The sequence below is a fragment of the Natrix helvetica genome (assembly GCF_964273705.1).
Source record: "Natrix helvetica genome assembly, chromosome: 2".
Taxonomy (NCBI): Eukaryota; Metazoa; Chordata; class Lepidosauria; order Squamata; family Natricidae; genus Natrix; species Natrix helvetica.
The window spans coordinates 16,147,179-16,175,178 of record NC_138552.1 but is presented as its reverse complement, the minus strand read 5'-3'; the positions used below and the strand labels follow the sequence as shown (position 1 = coordinate 16,175,178).

The window sequence follows — 28,000 nt, the reverse complement described above, 5'->3', positions numbered from 1 at the left end:
AGACCAGAAACATGCTGCTTTTATTTAAGCAAACACACTGTGTGCAAAACGATGGTGTTCTTGCACAGATACCACGTGCACATAATTATTTTTATATACTGATAGTGCCACAGGACCACATTAGCTATTTAGTCTGAATTGCACGGATAGTAGTTGAGCAAGTACTTTAACAGGAGATCTGAAAAGAAGAAACGGCTTTGAAAATTGGGTCAATTGCCATTTGGGGTATTCTGCCGATCATCCCTGCCATATAGTGCATGGAAAATATTGTTGACCTTTCCTTGATTTTGACCTGCAAAGAGAAAAACTAGACTTCGGGAACAATTCAATTGTCTCTTAATCAGGAGACCTTCTTGGTGATCTTAATAGGGCTACCGCCTATTCATACTGCCCTAAACCACCATTCAGTCCAAACGTCGGGAAAAATTATCACGCTGATCATGAATAAACACAGGCAGGTTGTACTATGGATAGCGATAGCCTAAATTGACCTCTCCCCCAAAGGAATCGAGAAAGAACAATAAGCTAGTCTGAATAAGCAAACACAGAAGTTCTAACCTTTGAGAATGTCCATCCTTTTCGTTTGTCCTTTCGCAGAATGTGAAAAATATATGACTATGAAAATACTTTAATATTCTTGGCAGCATAGCTAAGACATTCAAAACTTTTTTTCTGCTATAAACAGCCTGGATTTTCCTACTTCAGGAAGATAAGAAATACTTCTGTCTTGCAAAACTGGCAAAGCCACCCTCCTAGGCTTTGAAAACAGGTAATTATAAACGGGCGACCTCTCCAGAATTAAACGCCCCCCCCACCTTATTCCCACCAATGCCTTCCCTTTTAGAATTCTGCTTCAAAAAAATCGCAAATTCAGTGGAGGGGCACTTTTCCCCCCTCTTTAAAAAAAACGACAGCAACAATCTTTTGGCACTTCAAGTATGAAATCCTTAGGCACAGTGGGATAAAGTCAGTTTCGCAAGTCCTTCGCCATGCATTCGAAAGAGCTGCTGGAATTCGGCGGGCAGCTGATGAGACTCTTGCCATTTTGTGGTAAACTTGGTTCCTTTCTTGTCAAAATAGTGGTAGGGAAGATCCTCTCTATTGTTTGGGTTGAAACCAAAGGGCCAAAACCCATACAGGTGGATTTCATCACAAATAGCAGAGGCAAGGGTGTACATCAAGATACCTGTGCTGAGACGCTTGGGGGCCAAATGCTTGTTTTTCCAGTACCTGTAAAATAAGAATCCATAAAGTATCATTATTTTGGGGAAATCCTATTTCACATTCATATTTTTTTCTGAGGTTCTTGGATGCTTTTGCAGAGCAGGGGCTTTTTCTTGGGGGCAATTCTCAAAGTTCCTCTACAGAAATATCCTCCTAACTTCTAGTTTTTGGTAATTTGTTAAATGTATATGTTCCCCTTCTCATTGTCCTGAGTGACTGGGTGGCTTACAATAGTATGAAAGCATAGATATAAAAACATTAAAAGTGTTAAGATTAACAATTACATTATTATTTAATAATAATATTAATATTTAATTAATATACAAGTATGATTTATGTTGATTGCTTATTTAGTATCCACAACTATCACTGTGTTACATCATGATGAATGTATTTTTACAATGTGTGATAATGATCTATCACTATTATTGTATGTACACTGAGAGCTTATGCACCAGAGACAAATTCCTTGTATGTCTAATCATACTTGACCAATAAAGTATTCTATTCCTATTCCTATTCCTATTCCTATTCCTATTCCTATTCCTATTCCTATTCCTATTCCCATTCCATTCCATTCCATTCCATTCCATTCCATTCTATTCTATTCTATTCTATTCTATTCTATTCTATTCTTCTATTCTATCCCTATCCTTATCCCTATCCCTATTCTGTTCTGTTCTGTTCTGTTCCATTCCATTCCAATAGGAATATAACATATTTTCAATTATGTTGTCAAATGGTCATGGTGGAAATATGGATACTGTTATCATCCTTTTTAAATTGTTTGTTTATTTTTATTTTTTTGCTTGATCTCATTAGACATCTTTATGTACTTTTTGGTTTTCAATGGAAAAGCTAAATATTAGAAACAGTTCAGTGATTATTGAACTGAAGAAGCTTCTTGGATGAGAAGCGAAATGCTTTCAAAGAGAAAAAACCCAAGAAAGTCCAGTTGCCCTTTGACAAAAAGCACCTTTGGGATTATAGTGGCTAACATCTTTGTTGATCACCATGGATGATGATTATAATCCATAACACGTTGGATTTCCCCCCCAATGTTCCCTCTAAGCTGCGCAGCTGCGTGGCTGCGTACGTGACAAGAAAATGCCACGCAGCAGTTTCCAACTGCTGCACAGTGATTTTATTAAGAGGAAACATGTTTTCCCACAGGGGGTGCTCTTCCTCCCCATTAGCCAAAAGCGTTCAGCCCCACCGAGGCTCCCTCTGCTGCCCCCACAGTCAAAGGACTCAGTAGCTCCGAGAGGCTCCTTTCCAGCACCCTTCGGACTTCAGCAATGCATTTTGCGAAGAGAGCCAGGCGGAGCTGAAGGCCCCCCCTGGGAATGTTCATATGGCCCTTCAAACAGCTCTGCCATCCTAAGAGAGACTCTCCCTCTGGCCAAACTTCTCTGACTGGCGCTCCCTCTGGAAGCCTCTCTTGGAGGGCAGCTGGAATGAACTTCAGGGCATGAAAGAGGAAGGGCTGAGCCTTCTCCGCCAACAACTCCCCTCCCCAACTTCCAACTACACAGAGGTCAGGGTCTGGAAGGGGTCGAGAAAATGGGCGGGGGATTGGGCAGCTACTGGACAGTAACCCAACAGCGGTTGAGAGAGATGGGGAGGGGGCAGAAGAAAGTGGGCTTTCCTGGCGTTGGGGGGAAACGACCCTTGACGCGTCCTGGGGCTTCTCAGCCAGTAGCTGCCAGGTAGAAGCACCGCCACCTTCGGAGGGCTCATTTACGGTTGTTGTTTCTTCTCCAATCTGTTCATATACGTCTTAGTTTTTTCAGGTAGCCAATAGGTTCACCAATTCTCCACCTCTTACAACTGCCATAATTTGAATAACCTTAGGTTACACCTAAAACAATCTAAGCAAACCATTTTTGTGTTGAATTTATATTTTACCGACAAAGAAATAAGAATATAAATGTAAATGAATTATAAAATACAAAGTCAACACAAAAATAGTTTGTCGCGAAAGCAACTGCCTGCGAAGGCTTCTGGATTGGGGTCTGAAAGGTGAAAGTGGAAACAGTATGCTCCATCTCATAATTTGGTAGACCAGATCACCTTGATAGACCAGTCTCGCCGGAAGAAACACTTACTGTATTTTTCGACTATAAGATGCACCGGAGTATAAGACGCACCATGATTTTGAAGAGGCTTGTAGAGTGCGCCTGAGGGCTGGGGGAGGGTAACAAGCAAAAATGGCCTGGTTTTTGCTTGTTTTTGTCCTCCCCAGCCCCCAGGTACACTTTGCAAGCCTCCCAAACTCTCTGCACATCCATTTTTGCGAAGGAGGTGGGATTTTGGTAGGCCAAAAATGCTGCATTCAGTGTATAAGATGCACCCAGATTTTCACCCTCTTTTTTTTGGGGGGGGTCTTATACTCTGAAAAATACATAATGTAAACAAATAGCACCAAAAACTTACTGATACACAACAGCAAATCGCACCTGTTAACATGTTGCATTATATTTCCTGGCCAAGCCAACTGGACTTTTAATTGTCCTCGATGCTCAATGAAGAAGTCTACCAAAGTTCTAGTAATAGTTGCTGACGTATGGAAGAAAAAAGCTGGAATCCAGAGAATAGCTCCATCCAGCTTCTTCAAGCTTAGAAAAAAGTTATTGCGATCTTGAATGGTCAAAAGATTGTTGTAATACTTCTCCAGAATGCTCGGGTTAAAAGTGGTGATGTTGGTTTTCCTTCCAACATCTTTCTGGAATGCTTCGGTGGGCGCAAAATTGCAACGCAAAACAAAATCGTATTTGTCTATTTCCTGCCCACACTGGCTGCCGAGAAGAATCCCACTGTTTCCCACAACAGCGCAAATGTTGTAGTGCTTGTTCTGAATCGGTGAGACGTCTGGAAGCAACAAGCGGAAGCTGTTGCTAATGGAGAAGACGTACTTATGGCTGGAATAATCATAATGCATCAGCTGTCCAATCCGTACCATGCTCTTTGTCAAAGAAAAGTTTTTGATCACGTCAACGTGCTGAAGGATTTCTCGTCTGAAAATAATAACAGAGAAACGATGACAATAAATGGTCTAAAAAATCCATTGGTTGGCCTTGTTTTAATATTTTAAAAAAAGACATGGGGATCTTGAACCTTCCATATACAGGCAGTCCTCAACTTACAACCACAATTGAGCCTAAAATTTCTGCTGCTAAGTGAGATGTTTGCTAAGTGGATTTTGCCCCATTTTATGACCTTTCTTACCACAGTTGTTTAAGTGAATCACTGCAGTTGTTAAATTAGTAAGACAGTTGTTGAGTGAATCTGGCTTGACGTTTGCTTGTCTGAAGATCCCTGTCAGGCCTGAAGCCATCTTTTCTTTTGGATCTTTGGCCTGCCACACTTTCTATTATTCTACTGTGGGGAAATGGGAGGGGGGATTGTATGGAGTTGGATGATATGTAGCCATAACAAAATTCTTTCTAGAAAGCCAAGGTCATCCTTTGTCTTTGTACCTCTGCACCTGATCAGAATTGGATGGGTGGAACTGCCAGCATGGCAGTGGAAGATTGGACCATGTGATGGACTTGTGGGTATGGGGGCAAGATCTTGAACTTTCAACTGGGTGGGAGAAACCAGGAAGTTTTCAGATTCAGGTTTTCCCAGATGTGCCAACAATAAATTAGAACTTTGAGGAATCCTTTGTCTTGGACTCTGATTTAATTTTGGATGCTATTTGGAACCCTGACAATCTCAGAAGGTTATCACATGACCATGGGACACTGCAACCATCAAAAACATGAGTCAGTTGGCAGGTGCCTGAATTTTGTGATCAAGGGGATGCTGCAATGGTCGTAAGTGTGGAAAAAATGGTCATAAGTCACTTTTTCAGTGCCGTTGTAACTTTGAACTGTCATTAAACAAACATTTGTAAGCCAAGGATTACTTGTATTACCTATAACAGATGGGTGGATTTGGTTGTTCATTTTGAAAATACATAAACTTTTAACGTAGCATATATTTGTATTTTCAATAGATGAATCAATTATTAATAAGAAGGACTCAAAGATGGGGACGCTGGTTTTCTGTTTGATTACATTTCAGCTTGATTCTACTGGGGTTTCCCTGAAAATAAGACAGGGTCTTATTTTCTTTAGACCCCCCCCCCAAATAAGTGCTTGGCCTTATTTTTTTTGGGAGAGGGCTTATTTTAGCTCATGCGCTCAAAAGCATGATTGGTCTTATTATCCAGGAAGGTTTTATTTTCAGGGAAATGGTAATTATTCCATTTTATTTTCTCCTGATGATACTAATAAAACCTGTTCATTCATCTGGGGTGTCCATTTAAATCCCTTGAGTGTGTGTGTGTGTGTGTGTGCGTGTGTGTGTCTATGTGCCCATCCACAATTGTACAGTCAACCCAAACTCCTACAGTAAACTTGAAAACTGATCGAAATGAAATTTATCTTTTATTTAGTACTAGCTGATAACCCAGGACTGTCTGGGTACTTATTTATCTCAACTTTCCTTCCATTAATGTTGCCGCAATTTCTAATGTTGGATTTTTCCCCCTTACCACAGAGAGCCCCCTTGTGGAGTACTGTGAAGCTGTTACCATGGCAACTCCACAGCACTGTACAGAATCCATTTTAAGGCAGTACAGTAGAAGCCAATTTAAGGCACAACAGGTTGTATCTTAACAGAACACCCCCCCCCCCAGGAGTGTTAGGTGTGTGTGTGTGTATAATTCATAGAATTTCAATCATATAATTTCAATTAAAAATTAAAAATAAATAATATTGATACAAATGCTCATTTAAAGACATACAGAAAAATTAGCAAGGAGGAAAAATAACCCCAAAAGAAGCTATCAAGAAGCTACACAGATGGATAACTAACAAGTCTAACATAACCAGCAGATCTAAAATGTAAAATGGCATATATATTCTAATACACCATTTAGAGTACCTTTCATACCAGTTTCTACCCAAGACACATCCCTATTGTACTGGAAAGATGTTTGGTTAGCACTACTGAAATCCAGAAGGGGAAAATGAAAAGCTTTAAAGAGCAAGCAATAGATTGAAAGAATGCTGAAAATATTTTGTAGACCACAGGTGTCAAACTTGATCAAATCATGTGATATATCATGATGTATCGTGACATTTTTTGCCTTTGCGGGGACAGGGTTGGCGTGGCCTGTGCATGACGAATCCAGCCCACGTGTCACCAGTTTGACTGGCTTGGTGTAGACTATAGTAGGAGCTCTGGGGGCACTGTGGTTGTAATGCACTATTGCAGGCAAATTCTGCTCATTGCCAGGAGTTCAATTCTGACTGGCTCAAGGTTGACTCAGCCTTCCATCCTTCTGGGTCAGTAAAACGAGGACCCAGATTGTTGGAGGCAATGTGCTGACTCTGTAAACTGCTTAGAGAGGGCTGTAAAGCACTGTGAAGCGGTATATAAGTCTAGGTGCTATTGCTATTGCTATATATTATATAAATACATTCTAGAATCCAAAATTGAGAAGTATTAAAGAACATTTCCATGCATAAAATCATAGGGCAGAAATAAGTTTCCAAATAAGACTGAATAGTAAACTTTTTAGATATCAAGTTATTCCAGGGATTGAAACATATCCTCACAGTTTAATTGTCTTTCTATACAAGGGATTAGAGATCTTTTCCAATAAAAAGTATATACAATCCTTGCAGTTCTTATCTTATACAATGCCATTTCAGTATATTTGGAGTGGGGAGGGGGAGAGGAACTAATCATATAATATAGGGCTGTAATTTTTCTGAAAAAAAGGGACTTAGACTAGATCTATGATTTTAATCTTATTTTATCCCCCCCCTCCAAAGTAAGCATAGATCTGGATAAGCAAATGACCATAATATTAGGGGTGAATCTAGTGCTTCCCTAATAGAGGCTGCATTGGCTTTATCTCAAAATGGACTCTTTCAAAAGCAGGTGTGCAATCTGGTATCAAGAGACCGCTGGCAATACTCAGTTGTTCTGCCCTTGTTGGACTCAAGTCCAAAAATGACACAGTGAACTCTAATTGAGTCTAGACTGTTATCTTGGGTTTGAAACAGCTCTTATTTTATTTTTCACTATAGGGGGAAAATGTCTGGACCAAACGTAATGTCTAATGTTGGATTTCCCCCCTTACCACAGGGAGCCCCCTTGTGGAGTACTGTGAAGCCATTACCATGGCAACACCACTGCGCTGTACAGTAGAAGCCATTCTACGGCAGTACGGTAGAAGCCATTTTAAGGCACAACAGGCTGTATCTTAACAGAACACCCCCCCTGACAGGTGTCTTACCCCAATATTTTTTCCAGAGAGTAAGTCATCTGTGTACCAAGTTTGGTTGAAATTGCTAATTTCTCCTTAGTTCTACGTTGTTTATCTCCTTGGTTAGTTTCCACCCATCGCTTCTTGTCCTACCCTCAGGTGCTTTGGAGAATAGCTTGACTCCCTCTTCTTTGTGGCAGCCCATGAGATATTGGAATACTGCTATCTTAGCCAAAAAACAATGAGTCAGGCCTTCAGGGCTGTCTGTAATGCTAGTAGGGTGAGATCCACTGAAATCCCGTGGGAAATTTCATTCCAGAAGGCATGCTCTGAGCCCAGAGAAGATACACTTCTGGGCTCCTGATTGATGGCATTATTTAATTGAAGGAATTCAGACATGCCAACCCTGACAGATGGAATTGGATGTGCTAATACAAGAGGACATTTTCTTGATTGTCCTTTTCCCCCCTTTCTTTCCTTACTGCCTATAATGCAGATAGTGAGCGCCTTCACCTCTCTTCCCATGGCGTTATAATACCATCTAATGGAAACTCCAAGCACCATAGTTCCCTGATGCCTGAGTTGTGCCATACAATTTCAACAGGAGGACATCACTGCCTTGATGTCAGTCTACCTCTGGGAACTTCCAATGAAATCACTGAATTACTTGGCATTGCTATCTTGCTTGGACCTCTACAATGTCCTGATTCGAACAATAGAACATAAAGTATGCATATGCAGGATTGGAATCTTCTATCAGCTCAATTTCTGCCATTGCTTAATGATGGGATGCTATTGCACCCATTAGCATTTGAACTTGCTATCTAGGAATTCTGGAAGTTTTAGTCCTAGAGACATAGACGACCCTCACTCTGTCAAGGAATGAGTAGGAGTACTCATTTCAAAAGATCTAAGGCCCAGAGCTCACTGTAACAGCACTGCCAAAAAGACATTAAGAGTTGTTAACTTCATTTTGCTTCACAAAAGGGTACTAAGGGATACAAAACCTTTGCCAGACCAATTCTCAAATACAGCTCGTCTGCCTGGAATCCACACTGTTTATTGGACATTAATACAATTGAGAGGGTCCAGAAGTATTTCACGAGAAGAATACTCCACTCCTCTGCTCGCACTAGAATCCCTTATCCCACCACGCTTTTGGGCTTGGACAACCTGGAACTACACCGCCTACAGTCTGACCTAAACTTAGTACACAGTATTGTCTGCTACAACGTCCTACTTGTCAATGACTACTTTAGCTTCAACTGCAATAATACACAGGCAAACAATAGATACAAACTCAAAGTAAACCACTCCCAACACTATTGCAGAAAATATGACTTCAGCAACAGAGTGGTTAATGCCTGGAATGCACTATCTGACCCTATTGTTACATCCTTAAACCCCCGTAACTTTAACCTTGAACTGTCTACAGTGGACCTCACTTCATTCCTAAGATGTCTGTAAGGGGGCATGCATAAGCGCACCAGTGTGCCTACTGTCCCTGTCCTATTGTTGCCATCTATTTGTACTGATTTCTTATGTATATACGTATACCTGCTTATACTTATATGTTTATATGTTATATTCATACTTATACTTGTTTTCTCATACATGCTTGACAAACCAAAATAAATAATAAATAAATAAATAAAATAAATAAAAATAAATATAACATTGAAGAAGGATGAAATAATGTAGGGGTTCCCAACCTTAGCACCTTTATGATTTGTGGATTTCAACTGGCTGGCGGAGGAATTCTGGGAGTTGAAGTCCACAAGTTGTAAAGTTGCCAAGGTTGGAGACCTCTGGAGTCATGCATCAATCATTAACAGAGAGATCTGAAGATCTGAAATTGATTATTCCACAGAAGTAGGCAATCTCAGGGATAACTTCAACTCTCCCCAGAATAATTCTGAACTTCACAGACAGATGTGCTTAGAAAATAAAAATAATTGCTATAGAGAAATGAAGAATAGGGAAAATATATAGAATATTAACTGAATTGGAAGAGCAGGCAAAAGGTTTAAAATTAATTTGGGAATCAGTTTTGGGAGAAATAAATGATAATGATTGGAAAAATATTTGGAATAGAAGAGTATATAGAAATATGTCAGTTAGAGGTAAGGAAAATGGATGTAAAGTGATATGGAGGTGGTACCTAACACCAGGTAAACTAAATCAAATAGATGGTCGGTATAGAAATATTTGTTGGAAGCAAGAAAGAGGTTGGAACATATAAATATATGTGGTGGGATTGTGATCATGCACAAAAAATATTGGACATGGTGTTTAGAGAAATTTTGGCACTGTTGAATGTAAATTTAGATATATCACCAAGGATTGCATTATAGTTGTTGGGGGGAAAACGGGATATAAATGAAACAAAAAAGGAATTGTTTGTAAATTTGATAATGGCATCTAGATTAGTGATGGCTAAATATTGGGCAAGAAATTTGGGATATTCAAAGAAATGAGTGGTATAATGAAATTTGGAGCCTGGCAATAAATGAAAAATTAACAACAGAAATTAAATTTAAAAAAGGGATGATTAAAGTAAATAATTATAAAGAAATGTGGGGGGATTTTATAAAATCAGTGCTGGTGGAAGACAAAGGGAATAAACCTCTCAAGAATATATGTTGTTTTGGAGGGGATAAGGGCACAATTGGAATATATTGTATATCTTTTAGTTGTTATAGATGAAAAAATACGAGGGAGGGGAAAGGTCTCCAGGAGTGGGGGTGCACTGTAATATGTGGTTTCCCCCCCTTTTTTCTTTCTTTTTTGTATTCAGATGTATAAAGTACTGTTTGTATTATTTATGTTTTAATAATAATAGTAATAGTAATAGTAATAGTAATAGTAATAGTAATAATAATAATAATAATAATAATAATAATAATAATAATAATAATAATAATAAACAAAGAAAATAAAAATTGCAAGTACCTGGGGCATGAGATTTTATTAAGAAATTATTTCTCATCAATTCAAGTAAACTGTGTGGGAGCAAGGACTATTTTACACACCTTTTTCTCAAAGTACATAAAAAGAAGTTACAGCTGTGTTAATTTGTAAAAAAAACATCGCTAGGGCTAAACACCATTTTAGATGTTTTTTGAACTGCAAACAGATGGCTGAAAAATCTGCTTAATATTTTTAGATTGTTTTGCTTAACCCTCTACTATTGAATTTAGCAACATTAAAGAATAGTTATTGAAATCTCAAAAGTTTGTATAGTTGGTGAAGTCCAATAGAATTGGATTTACCTGATATAATATAATGCAATTATAGTTTTGGGATCATCCTGCAAATTGAGAATTTTAGATCCTGGAACTTTTCCTTTTCCTGGGAGAAGGGTAGTTTTCAACTCCCCAAAAATCAATTTATATTTGCATGTGTTTTCACTGAGTTTTTTAAAAAGAGTGTAGTCCCTGGCTGCAAAAAAAGGCTACTCACTTTTGCATTAAGTAAAAGGTAGTTGCTTCTCAAGCTCTTTTGACTGAGAAGTAAGTAAACCTGGATTTATTCCAGTGAAAACCTAGCATTTTGTCCTAAACATTACAATGGCATTCTCTTTTTGGTTGTGCACCATTGTGGAAGATTGTTTCAGTCATGAATGCTAATATTATAATTCTTTACATTTAAGGTAAATGATTCTTACATTAGAAAAAACAACATTAAATGGAATTGATGGCAGGAAATGCTACAAATAACTGCCTAGCCTTATTTTGTAGATACATATTTTCTCTTTCAATAGCAATTGCACTTAGACGTATATAGTGCTTTACAGTCCTCCCTAAGTGGTTTACAGAGTCAGCCTATTGCCCTCAACAATATGACTCCTCATTTTACCATCCTCGGAAGGATGGAAGCCTGAGTCAACCTTGAGACGGTGAGAATCGAACTGTCAAACTGCTGGCAGCCGGCAGTCAGCAGAAGTAGCCAGCAGTACTGCATTCTAACCACTGCACCACCACGGCTCTATCCTCAGCTTTTGTGGTGCTCACACCTTAACAATAGCAATAGCATTTAGACTTATGTACTACTGCCCCATAGTGCTTTAGAGCATACTCTTGGGAAATTTTACAACGTCAGCATTATTTGCATATTTCCCCCAACAATCTGGCTCCTCATTTTACCAACCTCAGAAGGATGGAAGGCTGAGTCAACCTTGAGCCCCATCGGGATCAAACTCCAGGCTGTCGGCAGAATTTGCCTGCAATGCTGCATTTAATCTACCGTGCCACCAGTGCTCAATTTGCTAAAGTAGAACTAATCCAGAATGAGTTAAAGTCTTTCTCATTCTGATGCTTGAAGAAGTGGTGGACTGGAGATGACAGAAGCTGGCAACCAATAATCCGCATTGCCCCTGGATGAAAAAGTTGCTTATAAGGACAACTGGTAGAATGCACATGGCACAGAGCTCCTGTTTGATGAACATTTAGTACAAGCAGGCTGATGTGTTTCTATTGATTTTTTTATTTGCATGTACAACATAATAACTCAATTGGAATACAGGAGCCAGTGTTATCCCAGGTCAGTACCGTTTTACACTGACTAAAGTGTTTCCCCCCCCAGTTTTTCAGGAAGGATATTTTTTCCCTCCCTTCCTGGACCTGTCAAGAGTTGACATATTCTACCATTAAACTGCATCAGTCCCCCATCTCAATGTTTCAGTTTTCAGATCCTCACAAAGCTATCTGGATTACTTTGAAATCTAAAAGGAAAAGAAGTCACGATAACTACATTTAAAAATGCTTTTATAATTAATTTAAATAGTGCAGTGATGACCAACCTTTTCTGGACCGAGTGCCCAAAGTGCTTGTGTGTGGATGCTCATGTGTGCGCATGAACTCCCAAAATGCAATGCGCCCATGGGCACCACTCATGCGCCCCATCCCCTGCACAGCCCCCCACCTGTGCCCTGCCCCTGTGCATTGCATGTGCCCCCAGCATGCCCCGCACCCCCAGCGCATGGGTGGCGGAGCTGAACTGAGGCAATGGCTTGGGTGCCTTCAGAGGGGGTGCTGTCGGTCACCTCTGGCACGCATACCATAGGTTTGCCATTATGGAACTAGTGCTTTCTTTGCTTCATATTTAATCAAACTTTTACTTCTAGTAGAGAACAACTAAATAGGTACAGCAGGGGTCCCCAACCTCTGGACCATGCATCATCACCAGGCTGAAGCCAGCCAGAAACTGGCTGTGCAAGCATGTAAAGCCCCATCTGTGCACACGTGGGATCCAGACAGTGCATGAAACTATGTCCTCATAGGTCTGTGGAAAAATTGCCCTCTGCGGAACCTGGTGCCCAAAAGGTTGGAGGGCCACTGAAGCAATGTAGTTCTCTATGTCAATAATATTAAGACATGTCAGAGCAAAAATAACATAGCCGCTGGGATGAAGTCCCAAACTTTCCAGAAAGTCCAGTTGCCTCTTGAAAAAGCACCTTTGGGACAACCATGAGCTGGATGACTGAGAATCTCCAAAGATACTGTGTGGTAAAAGATTCCTTAAATATAATATCTGGTTTCATTGGAGGTTATTAAGAAGATACTGGACAGCCATTTGTCTGGAATGCTTGAGCCAGAGGTTGGAGTGAGAATTTAACTAGAGCTGTAGAACTCTGTTATGGAGTCAAGGATTGGAGATAGAGAGAAACTCATATATGTATGTGTGTGTGTGTGTGTGTGTGTGTGTGCGTGTGATATTTGTGCTGATAAATAAATAAAGGGAGACTAGTATAGATCTATTTCAAGCTATTTAGCTCTCATCAGCTATATATATATATATATATATATATATAGCATTTGTGCTGATAAATATATATATATATATATATGTATGTGTGTGTGTGTGTGTGTGTGTATGTATGTGTATGTATATGTATGTGTATATATATATATATATGTGTGTGTGTGTGTGTATACATATGCATATACATACATACATACATACATACATACATACATATATATATATATATATATATATATATACACACACACACACACATACATACATACACACACACATACACACACACACACACATATATTTGATAGGATAATGTTTGTATGTTTATTCTATAATAGACCAAGAGCTGTGATGGCGCAGTGGTTAGAGTGCAGTACTGCAGGCTACTTTGGCTGTTGATCAGCTCCCTGCAGTTCAGCAGTTTGAATCTCACCAGACTCAAGGTTGACTCAGCCTTCCATCCTTCCGAGGTTGATAAAATGGGGATTCAGATTGTTGGGGGAAATAGGCTGACCCTGTAAACTGATTAGAGAGGGCTGTAAAGCACTGTAAAGTGGTAGATAAATCTAAGTGCTTTTGCTATTATACATAATCCTCAATTTGCAACCATTTGTTTAGTGACCATTCAAAGTTACAACAGCACTGAAAAAATGACTTACGCACATTTTTCACACCTACAACCTTTGCAGCATCCCCACGGTCATGTGATCAAAATCCAGATGCTTGGGAACTGACATGTATTCATGATAGCTGCACTGTCCTGGGGGGGGGGGTCATGTGATCCCCACTTGTTACCTTCCCCACCCTCTTCTGAGAAGCAGAGTCAATGGGGAAATCTATATTCGCTTCACCGCCAAGTGATGCATTTAACAACTGCAGAGATTGACTGACCTATTGTGGCAAGAAAGGTTGTAAAACGGCAAAACTCACTTAACAATTGTCTCACTTAGCAAAAGAAATGTTGGGGTCAGGATATAGTCCAAAGTTGAAGGCTACCTGTATTTTAACATTGCTCCTTTAAAGGCAACTGAATATGTTGTTATTTCTTTATAGTTTAAAGATTGGCTTTTGATGATATGTTACACGCATGTTTTAACAGTCATCAGATTGAATCCAATCACGTTTGCTTACACAACCGAACTACAGAAAGTTGTATCAACTTTAATAAATTGAATTAATTTCACTAGACTGATTCCAGGTACAGATAACTATTTGGAAGATGCTCTGTTCTATAAGTCACAGAAATATGGAACAGACATCCTATAAAGTGGTGGGATTCAGCTGGTTCGGGCCAGTTTGGGTGAACCAGTTGTTAAATTGCTGGCTGGCCCTTCCCCTTACTGCCCCGTCCCTTCCAGATGTTCCTATGTGCCCCGTTTTGGCTACCAGGTAAATGCAGGGAGGCATGCCAGGCCCCAAATGGGGAATGCAGCGCGTTTTTGCTCCCAGGAGGGTGAAGGAGGCTGAGTGCCCACTATGGCTATACCCACCCAGCCGGTCATTAGGGCAGAGAACTGGTTGTTAAATTATTTGAATCCCACCACTGATCCTATTCACATATAAGGATAGAAGAATGGATAATTCCCCTGTTCCAAGTATTTTCTGGATTGTGAAGATGGATTATTGATGTCCATACTTGCAAGCAATTGATTGGAGGGGATGAATTATGGAATGTGGTCCAAGTTAGATTAAAAGTACTGTTTCCACAATTTCTTTTACAATAACATTATAACTAGGATGTTATAGTATTTACTTTAAGAAACACTTTTCTTCATGCCTAGCATACAGCAAGACCACTTTACCCTGTAATCAAGAAGCCAATGTAATTTTCAAACTCTGCTGGACGGTGAATGAAATGTAGTTTTGATTGGAACTGCAATTTGATTGCTACACAATTTTGAGAAAACCTTTTCAATAAAATAATAATATCTTCTGTTTCAGGAGGCAAGAAACAACTTGGAAAAAGGAATTCCTTCTGGCTTGTGCAGACCTTCAACCTTAAATGGCTTGAAGAGTAATGGTGCTGAAGTTCTGGAGTGAGACTTTCCAGAACAATAACTTAGCCTATTGAGCAAAATTTGTGTGTCTATCTTTTGTAGACACAGAACTCTTTAATATTCTATTTGGGGAACATTGAGAATATTAAATTTTTCCCTAAAGTAAACAAGGTTAATAAAAATGCCATTAGAGTTTGCATTTGCTCATCATAAGTAAACAACTTGGTTTTGATATAAATAGTTATTTGCTATATTCATCTTGTTACTGAAGTGTACAACTTGTTCCAGTGGTAAAATTCAAATTTTTTTACTACCGGTTCTGTGGGCATGACTTTGTGAGTGTAGTAGGGGAAGGAGACTACAAAATCTCCATTCCCACCCCAGTCTGGAGCCAGCCAGAGGTGGTATTTATTGGTTCTCTGAACTACTCAAAATTTCTGCTACCAGTTCTCCAGAACTTGCTGAATTTCACCCCTGGCTTGTTCCGATTCCAAAATTCTGCAATCTGGCTCAAGAACCTTTCCAAAAGCTGAGACCGCATTACTTTTTAATGAGGTAAAGGGATACATTTTTTAAGAGGAACTTACGTAGTAGTAGTATAGTGTAGTGCTACACTGCAGTAAATGTAGTTCTTCATTGAAAAGTAAAAGAAGCCCTAGATATGGTAGCACCATCACTGTATTATTGTGTTTAATGAACCCTACCGGTTCCGTGGGCATGACTTTGTGAGTGTAGTAGGGGAAGGAGACTGCAAAATCTCCATTCCCACTCCACTCTGGAGTCAGCCAGAGATGGTATTTACTGGTTCTCTGAACTACTCAAAATTTCTGCTACCAGTTATCCAGAACTTGCTGAATTTCACCCTTGGCTTGTTCCGATTAATGAACCCAATTTGAATTTGGTGTAAGTATTGAAATGTGTAGGTTTTTTTTCTATATAGGAATATTGAATTGAAATAGGAAATATCTCCCTATTTCTAGGTTGGATCAAAGAGAGATCTAATCTAGAATTAAGGAGAAATTTCCTATCTGTGAGAGCAAATAGCCTGTGGAAAGGCTCATCTCCAGAAGTTGTGGGTTCTCCAACACTCAAGGTTTTTGAGAAGAAATTGGACAGCCATTCCTCTGGAATGGTATACGGTATCCTGCTCCAGCAAGGGGTTGGATTCAGGGGTGGGTTCTGGCAGTCACTACTGCCAGTTTGCTCATGGGCGCACTGCATGCTTGATGTGCGCTGCATGTGCATGCACAGAGCAATACAAATTGCTCTGCGCATTCACAGAAGTAAAAAACAAGATGGCGGCAACTACCGTGCTGCCGGGAGAACCGGTTTGTGGGTGTGGCAGGCCTGGGTCGCTGCTGGTTCCAGCGACCCAGGCCACCAAACCACTACTGGTTTGGTTTGGCCAAACTAGTCCGAACCAGTAGGAACCCACCACTGGTTGGACTAGAAAATCTCCAAGGTCCCTTCCAACTCTATTATTTTTTTATTTCTGTCCTGTTTTCATTCATGTCTTGGTCTTATCTCACCTTCAGTGGGTGCCCTAATAGTTATCAAAAATCAAGTGCATCTGTTGGTCCATTAAAAGTTGTGCAGACCCTAGAGTATAGAAATGTAGCTGTGTGATAGAAAATATATGTATATCTGATTACATTATTCTTAAAATCTGTATTAGTGTAGATTCTTCCATTTCTCCTGTAACATCCAAGACATCTTTCCTTGTGTCTTGAGGTGCCTTTTGTGCATGTGTGGAAGGCAAGGGTTGCCCATGTTTTGAGTTGTCCTTCCACCATAGCATGGAGTATGGCAGAACAACGTATGTAGTATAACGGTCCAACACAGACTGAATATTACAAAAAGCTATCCCCATATTTTAAAAAAGGAAATCTATATGAGATATTAAAAAAGTATCATTCTAAAGCGATGTTGGAGGTTGTGCACAAGATGTAAGAGTTTTATTTTTAATTTTGCTGGACCGCTTAGTGTTGATATCACACAGTTTTTCCCAGGGTGGGGAAAAATAATAATCGGTGGGAAAAATATTTGGATGGGGTGGAATGAAGAAATATCAAGAAAGGTCTGTGCAATCCCTCCTCTTGCACCTCTTCCTGATTACTAATTCAATACTATCTTGCATTATAGATGTGGTTCCAGATAGAAGTCCATAGCTCAGAAATAATTATAATCTTCTTCTCTTTCTTTGTCTCTCTTTCTCTCTCCCTCCCTCCCTCCCTCCCTCCTCTCTCTCCTATTTTTGGAGACTCCCTGGAGAAATCCCTTGCCTTTTCTACACAAGGTTTTTCTAAAATGATTTGCCAGTGCCTCCTTCCTACACTTCCCTTTTAGAAAGGAAGCTCGGTCTAGTGCAGGGATCGGCAATCTGCAGCTCTGGAGCTGCATGTGGCTCTTTCATCCCTCTGCTGTGGCTCCCTGTCACTGGTTGGCACCAAAATTTTGAGAGGAGCTTCTGGTTGGGGGGGGGGAGAAGCATGGCACACCAGGAGAAGATTCTATAGCAAGGGGTGGATTTTCCGGTTGGCTCCAGAATTCATAGGGCTTTCGTTTAGGACAGGTAGAGGAAAAAGGATGCCATGCTAGGAGGAGACTCTATGGTGGGGGAACCAGACTTCTGGTCGCCTCCAGAATTGAACAGGGGGCTTCTGGTTAGGACCTTTGTGGCTCTTTGAGTGTTTAAGGTTGCTGACTTCTGGTCTAGTGGCTAAGGCACTAGGCTGGAAGCCAGGAGACTGTAAGTTCTAGTCAATCTTAGGCACAATACCAACCAGGTTGGCTTGAGCCAGTCACTCTCTCTCTCAGCTCTTGGGTTAGGCTTAGGGTTAGGTCTAGGCTTAGGCTTAGGGCGAACCCTTGGAAACAGACAATGGCAAACCACTTCTGAAAATACCTTGCCCAAAAAACTGCAGGGATTTTTCCAGGCAGTCTCCATGAATCAGACACGATGCCAGAACATGTACTTTTGTGCTATTCTATGTGTAGTATTTATGTGATGCCTGGTTGTGTGTGGTTTTTTAAAAAAAAATGTCAATTGGGATATTGATGGCCAGCTATTAAGTAGTTGGTTGTTGTTGGTTTTCCCACCAGTGAACAACGACATACTTTAAATTTCACAGCTACTAAGATTGTTGGCCGAGCAGGCACAAAAATAGCCAGGGAAATGATGGAAGCCTAGGAAATGGGCCCCTTGTCAGTCCACAGGAGTTCTGATTAGCATGAGATAAACAAGTACTTAGGAACCTAGGACGGGCAGCAAGTTTCTGGAAGAGAATTCTGAAAATCATTTAGAACACATAACTGTGATTTGTTTTTTTATTTATTGATTAGATATTTATTACAACCTTATTACTTTATAAGTAACTCAAGGTGATGAACATATCTAATATTCCTTCCTCCTCCCCCCCCCCTCCACAACAACATCCATGTAAGGTGAGTTGGGCTAAGGGAGAGGGACTGTTCCAAACTTACTCAGCAGATTTTCCTACTTAAGAGGATTAGAATTCATAGTCTGATTTGTTGGCCAACATTTTAACCCAGGGGTGGGCTGCTGGGAGTTCACAGGGGTTCGGGAGAACCTCTAGCTAAGATTCTGTGCAGAGAAACCCCAAATCCCACTCCTGGCTGGCCCCGCCCACCCCACCCCGCCACTGCTAGGAGTCCCCACATGGCCTGTTTTGGATGCAGGTAAGTACAGGGCATGCATGGAGGCCCAGGGAGGATGAAAACTGGGCTTACCAGAAATTTGGGAAGACCAGAAACAAGCCTCCAGAGGGCCTCTGGAGTCTGGGGAGGTGGTTTTCGCCCTCCTGGTGGTTTGAGGAAAGCCATGCCCACCCAGCAACCAGGCAGAGAACCCCTTGCTTAAACTTTTAAAGCCCACTTCTGTTTTAACCACTATATCAAACTATGTTGACACATACTATGCTAATAATGCTATTGTAAATTGCAAATTATACACACACAAACATTAAGTATGAACATATACCAAATGTACTGAATCTGATATAACCGCGTTTGTATTTGAAAGCCAAATTTTTCAGCTTTATCTATAAAAGTAAAATACTCTATTTATCTGACAAGGCAATCCAATCTTCCAAATGAATTAGTTCTAAAATGGAAAGATTGCTCAGTTTTAATAGCACAGTAACGGAGACAGATTATTCGTTTTTTTCTGCTTAATATTCATTTGGGAATGGGTTATTTTAAGTACAGTTATCTTCCTTTTGGGTAATTATGAGGAAAAAATGGAGAGAGATTTATTTTAAGAGTAATATAATATAAACTGCATTGCATATTTAGAAAATTTGTTGAATACAAACTAAGAATGGGGTATATTTTTTCTCTGTTATACATAGAACACAACTTAAATTATTTATAATGAAATTAATATTCTTGATAGGAAGATAGGAATCTTCCTTTTGGGTAATTATGAGGAAAAAATGGAGAAAGATTTATTTTAAGAGTAATGTAATATAAACTGCATTGCATATTTAGGAAAGTTGTTGAATACCTGCTAAGAATGGTGTATTTTTTTATCTGTTATATAGAACACAAATTATTCATAATGAAATTAATATTCTTGATAGGAAGTGATATTTCTTCTTCTTTTTAAAAATCTGTTCTGGATATAACGGTATAAAGAAAGTTGTGGTACAGTTCCCTGGAAATAATATGGCATTGTGACCCTCTTGATGGAGAAATTCTATAATGAAATTGAAGCTGAATGGACTGTTGCTTCTTTAATGAAATTTTATAATGTATTTGTGTCTGTCCTATAAAGAATATTAGAATGGAAGCTGATAACATGTCTCACCCAAATTCCATTGTATTTGTTTTCCATTCCAGTTTTTAAAGCTATGTAATCCACCATCTAGCTACTCTTCTGTGCAATACCGAATAAAATGTAATCAAATCAACTGCTAACATATCTACTCTTCTTACCCAAAACTGAAGCTATTTCCATTCCATTTTATTTTATTTGATTCCCATCTCCATCATTCCAAAATTGTATTTAGAACAGTGCAATATTGAAAGAGCTTGATTACTTGAACAACATAGGTAATTTCTGGTTAGGTGGGAATCCATATATTTCCCTCAACATGGGTAGCTGTAATCTTGACTCTGTTTAGCTAACGATTAACACATAATTACAGAGATTTAAAGAATGAATAGACTGTGAAGGGATGGCTCATATTTCCCATATTCCCTCTCTTCTTTGGGAAAAAAAAGATTCTCCTCATGATATTGACAGCTAAAGAATTTTTAGGAGCCACTGATTTTACAGTCAAAGCTAACCAGGATTTATTACAAGTAGAATATTTAAACACTGATTATACCGGGCGTCCTCAAACATTTTAAACAGGGGGCCAATTTGACGGTCCCGCGGACTTTTGGGGGACCCCAGACCAGCTGGGTGGGCATGGCTAAGTGGTCATGTGAATGTGTGGGCATGGCCAATTTAGCAATCCATTAAATAATACACACAAATTAAACTTAAATTTGTTATGCTCCTGGGGGTGGAAAGCAGGTTAGTGAAGGGATGTGGCGGCCTTGGGGTGTGTGTGAGGGACTTCTGTTTCTGTGTGGGTGTGTGGGTGTGGGTGTGTGTGTCCCTCCTTCCCTCACACTCTCTCTCTCTCTGGAGCCTGGGGAGTTCAAAAATGGGCCCGTTTTTGGCCTCCTCGGCCTCCAGAAGGCGGGAAAGGGCTGGCGGGAAGATGGAGCGATGGGAGTGGGGCAGCCTTGTAGCCCTGCATGGCCCAGATTAATGGCCGTATCTGGCCCATGGGCTGTAGTTTGAGGACTACCCTGGATTATACCAAGAAACTTTATCTTTTTTTTTTTTTACAGTGCCATTTGAGCTGAACAATAAACTGGCTAAAATAGATTAGACGGAGAAATACTTCCATTAGCAGGGAGTCCTGCCAGTTAACCCCAGAATCTGCCACCATCAGTTTGAGCAGCTACATTGTCATACTAGCAGAAACATTGGTGGGGGAGGGCGGCGGGGGGGGGGGGGGAGAAGCTGTGGAGAAGGAGGTAAATTATGCCAATCTTCCAGACCAATGTCCCTCAACCTTGGCAGCTTTAAGATATGTGGACTGCCACTCCCAGAATTCCCCAGTCCGCATGCTAGCTAGAGAATTCTGGGAGTTGAAGTCTACATATCTTAAAGTTGTTAAGGTTAAGAAACAGTACTATTGCTTCTTACACAATTCCAGCCCTAAAGGCTGAACTGATTTTCCCTTTCAACCACTTCATTCTGAAACAATGATAATTTCAATAAATATAATTCAGACTCGGTAGCCTTCTGCCTGCTTTGGCAAGTTAGTATATTAGGTATCCAGCAGCAGAGACTTCATTAAGCCAAATTAATTCTCCAGGAATTATGGACCTGACATGTGGAGGAAGCATGTAATTTCATTTTTTATTGCTATAGTTCAGTGTTGGCAAACCGTTTTTGGCTCACGTGCCAAAGCAGGGGGAGCACAGGGGGGTTGTGCGTGGGTGTGCCACACCCATAATGCTTTGCACACGACCCCAGTGTGCATGCACACACGACCAGCGCTCCCACCATTTTTGGAGTGCTTTTTTCACCCTCCCCAGGCTCCAGAGGCTTTATAGGAGCCTGGGGATTGTGAAAACAGCTTCCCCTGCCCCCAACAAGGGGGCTTCAGGAGGCTTCAGCTTCCCTGAAGCCTCCAGAGCGTGAAAAATCGGCCCTATGGGCAAACTGGAAGTTCAGCAACGGACTTCTGGTTTGCTCATAGTGTCGTTTTTTGCCCTCTGGAGCCATCAGGGAAGCCTCCTGAGGTCTCCTGAATGCTCCGGAGGGCTAAAACCACCCCTACGAGCAAACTGGAAGTCTGTTCCCAAACTTGTGGTTTGCCTGTAGGGCCAGTTTTTCATGCTCCGAGGCTTCAGGGAAGCTCCTGACAATTGTGCTGGCCAGCTCACAGGGCAAGCTTCGCGTGCCCTCACAAATGGCTACGCATGCCACCTGTGGCATGCATGCCATAGGTTCGCCATCATGGCTATAATTACTTATAGAATGTAAAAGTAGAGGTAAAGGTTTTCCTTGCGCATATGTCCTAGTCACTCCCAACTCTAGGGAGCAGTGCTCATCTCTGTTTCAAAGCCAGTTATGTTCAATTTATTCTTTAATTGTCTTGCAGTTGCTTCACTCTATTTGGTAGTCTTTATGTCTTCGTGGATGCATTTAATGTACAATATATGTTAATACCATCCTGGGACAGAATAGAAAGCTTAAAGCAGAAGTCTCAATTGCTTTAGAGCAGAGGTGATGAAAGATGGCCCCTTTATGACTTGTGGACTTCAACTCCCAGAATTCCTGAGCCAGAAATTCTGGGAGTTGAAGTCCACGAGTCATAAAAGAGCCATCATTCACCACCCCTGGTTTATAGTCTTGGTATAACCTGACCTATTTTGAACGTACAGGGAGCAAAAGTGCTAAAAAAAGAATAACATTAGCCCACTATATCATTTCTTTGAGGTTTCTTTGCACTGTATCTTATATACTCTTGGCAGGAGAAATTACAACCTCACTCCTTATTAGAACACCTTGGCTTAGTTCATATAATTTAAAACAGCAAGAAATCCAATTCAGTGTCCCCAAATGATCCTTTCCTCTCTCAGCCTCAAATGACTTGAGAGACAATCAAAATACATGATGGCAAATGAGAATTTCATATACTTGGACATAGAAAGCATCTTGATATTTGGGACAATTATTCCCTAGGACACTGATACAGAGCTTGGATATATTTTGACAACGTTCAAGGAGACAATTGTCTGTTGCCATGTGGCTGTGCTTAAAAACTAGCCTTAGGGTGGATGTACCCCAAATCTAGAATCATCCTGATCCTAGCATCACTTTTCACTTTCCCCCCCTCACCTTTGTTGTAAGAATGCCGTTCTGTTGAATGTCCATTTGGGTGACTTGTTGTCCTGCACCTCCCGATTCAAGGCGTTTGTGTTGGGTACAAAGGAAGGATCAAGGAACTTCAGAGCAAACTGTGACCTGAAACAGATCCCACATTTATGCAATCAGTGAAAATGTTTCTTGATATCAAGGGGCAAATTAAGGATGTTATCATTTCTACTCATCCAAATCACTATTGTCCATTAGAAGAAGACATTCTCTGGTGTATGACTCTCAACATCTAAACATGTTTAGATGGGTGGGAATTACTGTTTCTCTTTTCATATGAGCTGCCTGTTAGAAGAGCTATTTTTCTATAGGGAGGAAGGTCTTCATTTCCCAGAGGAAAGCACAGGTAGTCCTCGACTTTAGAATAGAATAGAAGAGAATAGAATAGAAAAGAATAGGAGAAGAGAAGAGAAAGAAGAGAATAGAGAATAGAATAGAATAGAGAAGAGAAAGAATAGAATAGAATAGAATAGAATAGAATAGAGAATACAATAGAGAAGAGAAGAGAGAGTAGAGAATAGAGAATAGAGAATAGAATAGAATGGGAGAGGACAGGACAGAACAGAACAGAACAGAAAACAGAACAGAATAACGGAGTTGGAAGGGACCTTCGAGGTCTTCTAGTCCAACCTCCTGCTTAGGCAGGAAACCACTTAAAACCACAACTGAGCCCAAAATTCCTGTTGCTAAGCAAGACAGCTGTTAACTGAATGTTGTCTCATTTTACAACCTTTCTTGCCACGATCAAGTGAATCACTGCAATTGTTAAATTAGAGATATGGTTGTTAAAGGAATCTGGCTTTCCCCTCTGACTTTGCATGTGAGAAAAGCAAAAAAGGGGGACCATGTGATCCCAGGATGCTGCAAACGTGATAAATATGTGTTGGTTTCCAATCATCAGAATTTTGATCACGTGACTGTGGGGATGCTGCAATGAATGTAAGTGTAAAAAACGGCCATAAGTCACTTTTTTCAGTGCTGTTGTAATTTCAAATGGTCACTAAACGAACTGTTGTAAGTCGAAGACTACCTGTATTCCATATATGATCACCCTTTTTACAGCCAAGCTGCCAGGAAATATATTACAATTAGGTTGCATTAACTCTAAAAATTGTATGCTATGATTAGTTGGAAAATGGAATCAGAATAGTTTAGCAATTCAGTTCCTAATTCCCAAAATAACTGCAGACACCCTCACCTGGATATGTTTCAAAGGTTTTCTTTTCCTGTAATATGGATACTTCATGATTCTGAGTATTCCACAGCACTTAACCAAACTTTATTGATCTCCAAAGAGCCAAGCTGGTTAGTACTTGGAAGAGAGACAACTATATGAGTCCATAGAGGCTAGACTTTAAAAGTTTATGTCTATCTATCTATCATCTCTCTCTCTATCATCTATCGCAAATGACTTCTACAGTGCTGCACTTTTGACCTGTTCTTCCTCTTCTTTAAGCTAATCTCTCTTTTCAAAGATCCAATATTTCTTCCATCTAGTTTTCTCTAACTGTATGTTCTCTACTTCCAGGCTCTTTTTTTTGTTTAACAGCTCCTCATTGTGTCTTTCATTTCACTGTCTGGTTTGTTCCCTTCCTTGCAAGATTATGTTTCTGAGATCCTCTCTGTTGCAGAGATTAATCACATTGTCGGTTCTTTGAATGTTGACTTATATGCATCTAAACTGAAAGCATTCGTGAAATTATCCTTAGGAAAAGGGGAAACATGAATCTCACTAAACTAAAAATTATAGATGTTAAGTCATTGTCCAAGGATAAACAAGGGTTTAAGCTGAGAGGAACCCTTAGAAAATCAAGAGGGAAGGGGAAAATGAAGCTACCAAGCAACTAAGTGGGGGAACAGAAACGTTCCAAAAAGCAGGATCAAATTCTGTGATATTGAGCTACAATTTCCATTATTCTATAGCAGAAAGTAGAGATTGTGAGAAATATAATCCCCAATTTCTGGTACCTTCCAGATTCAGGAACACAGAATTTCTCTGTTGTTGGATGATATTTACACAGCAGTTTCCAAAAAATGATTCAAGCTTATAAAAATTCTAACTTTTCTAAAGGTTGTGCAAAATTCTTTGATTTCACTGGAATACTTTACTAAATTTTCGTGAAATGTAAACAAAATGACTATTCATAGCATCAGTTGCCTTTATAATATGACGGTAGCAACCAGAAAAATAAAAACATGAATAAAAACCTGTCAAAAATGAATTTAATTTATGAATCAACAATATATTGAAAATAAAGTTTGGTTCCATAGTTACTTTCCCTAAACATCTGAATGTGTTTAGGATTGACTTCCAACTGAAAATTATATCAGTACATTGGTAAGATATATGGGATATTAGTCTTAATATAAAATAATACATAACAGTCCCACATGCAAACTTTTTAGTAAGTCCACAAATTTATGCAATGATCATATCTGATGAGTTACATGAGAATTTCAAAATTTCCTTTAAAAAAAGGGTGGGCAAAATGCAGACTTCATTTTTTTACTGAATCACAACTCCTAGAAGCCTAGACAATCTGTAAAATGTGGACCACATGTTTCCTTCTCTTAAACTAAAACGTCCTCTAGTCTGCATATATTTTTCTAATGTATTCATTTATCTATCATGGTTGTGTCAATATTCTTTAAAATACCAGTTTACATATATGGTGACCTCTCCATAGCAATGTCATTAGAAGTTGGAATAAAATTATTTTCCCTTGTCCCATGATCTGAACCCATGCACTCAAATGGCAACAAACCATATGTTAAATCACAAGAAGCAGTCTTCATAATTTAGATTTCGGTTAAACCTGAGAATCAAGTTCTTGATGGTACCATCTATTAGACAGTAAGCAGACAGACCTTAAGAGTAGTGAGCTTTCTTTCGTTAAGGAGATGGTTACCTGCCACATTATATATAACTATATCTTCTTTCCATAGCCAGGAGCTCTACTAGATGAACATGTAATGGGTCCCTCCTATTCTATCTATGTGTAGAAACCTGATCAGATATTTCTGGCGAGTCTCTATGACAAGGAATGCTCTGTACAGAAAATATACAAGCCGGGCTTCCCCAACTGATTGGAGCAAGTTGGGAGTTGCTACATATTTAGGAAACACTAGCGTGAAAAGGGATGCTACAATAAACCGTTGGTTAATGATGACTACGAAATGGCTTTTATATGCTAAAGTCAATGTTAAGCTCACAAAACAGAGAAGCAGTTTCCCGGCAGATTCCATAAAAATAAAAATGACCCTTGTAAGCTTGGTATTGTTTACTCTGATCGGCAGTGTAAGCTTACTAATAGGTGGCATCTTTCATTCCCTGGGATGCCTTTGAACCACTGGGAACAATATTCATATGGAATGTTTTAAAACCGGAGTCTTCAGAACCAGTGCCAGATCGCCAGGAGCAGAAAGCGGAGGCGCGATCAGCACCATGGACAGTGGCCTCGCTACTCAGCCTCCCTTGCGCGAAGGTTGCCGCCTTCTGCTTCTTCCGCTTTCGGCACCTCTGCCCAATTTTAACTCTTCCCAGCCATAGGGCGGCGGCGGCGGCGGCGGCATGTCAAAGACAATCCCCCCACAACGAGCGTGTGTGTGTTTGTGTGTTTGTGTGTGTGTGTGTGTGTGTTCCACTGGCCGAGAGACCCTCCCAAAGTGCCCCAGTCTAAGGACCTATTTGTCTTTGGGCTCCCAAAGAAGGCGAAGAATGAAGAAGCTTTGAATTATTCCCACCACTTCCGGCTCACGCCTTGGCTGGAACCACCCTTCCCCCCCTCTCTTCCACTCCTCATTTTCTGGCCTTTGGCTGCTCCCCCGGCTTTCAACGGGGGAAACAAACACCGGGGGAAGCCCAGCGATGGGGAAGGAAAAGTCAAACAAAGGAACCCCCCTCGTTTGTCTCCTGCCCCGGTTGGATAGGAGAGCCCACACCGGACCGGAGTTGCAAGGAAAGCAGATGGGTGAGGAGGAATTGTGAGGGAGATTAGAGAATCAACACCCCCCCCCCCAAATCGCTTTCCCTTCCTTCCTTGCTCATTTAAACACTGCGTATCTGCGATTCCCCAGCGCCGGAGGGACACACACACACACACACACGCACGCACGCACACAAACACACACCGGGGTCGTCTTCCCCCTCCACGGCCGAAGAAACAAGGCGCCTGCGCCATTAGTCCTTCCTCCGTCCGGAATATACATGAACCGGCCAAACCGTCAGCTGCCCATCATATTATATGTCTAACACCCCCACCCCACGCATACACACCTCACCCTACCCCATCCCCCTACCCCCGCCGGCCACTGATGCAAAAGCTCAAAGCAGCGCGCCCCGATCGATTTCCACACAAAGCAATTTTAAAGGAGGGTGGTAGTGGTGGTATTGTACAGTTGGCACAAAAGCCAGAAAAAAAGGGGGTAGCGGGTATCCCGGAGCGTGGATTCAATAATAATAATAATAATAATATTCCCCTCTCCCCTCCTCCTCGCTTCTTCCTCCAGCCTGCATACCCTCTACCCATCTCGCCAGCATGCCTTTCCTCGGGGAAGGGGGGAAGGGAAGGGAAGGCAATCTATGTATGATTTGACAAGCACTCACCTAAATCCGGCATGGAGCATGTACATTCTCGGCACTCCCGTGTTGGCATATTTGGGAGTGGTGAAGATATTGTCTTTTTTCAGGGACACGTAGCTGATCAAGGACAAAATCAAGAGAGCCACGCTGACCATCACTAGCCCCAGAACACTTACCACTCTGACCATCTTGCAGCTTCGCAT

General features: G+C 40.6%; 1 protein-coding gene across 1 annotated transcript; it reads right to left on the bottom strand.

The window, feature by feature from the left end:
* Nucleotides 1-2: 2 nt before the first annotated feature.
* ST8SIA3 (ST8 alpha-N-acetyl-neuraminide alpha-2,8-sialyltransferase 3) lies at nt 3-28,000 on the bottom strand (the record flags this gene model as incomplete). The annotated part of the gene is made up of 4 exons (XM_081945719.1): nt 3-1,230; nt 3,684-4,241; nt 23,180-23,305; nt 27,822-28,000. 4 exons carry the CDS (start codon nt 27,998-28,000, stop codon nt 948-950), a joined length of 1,146 nt encoding a protein of 381 aa, XP_081801845.1. The 3' UTR covers nt 3-947.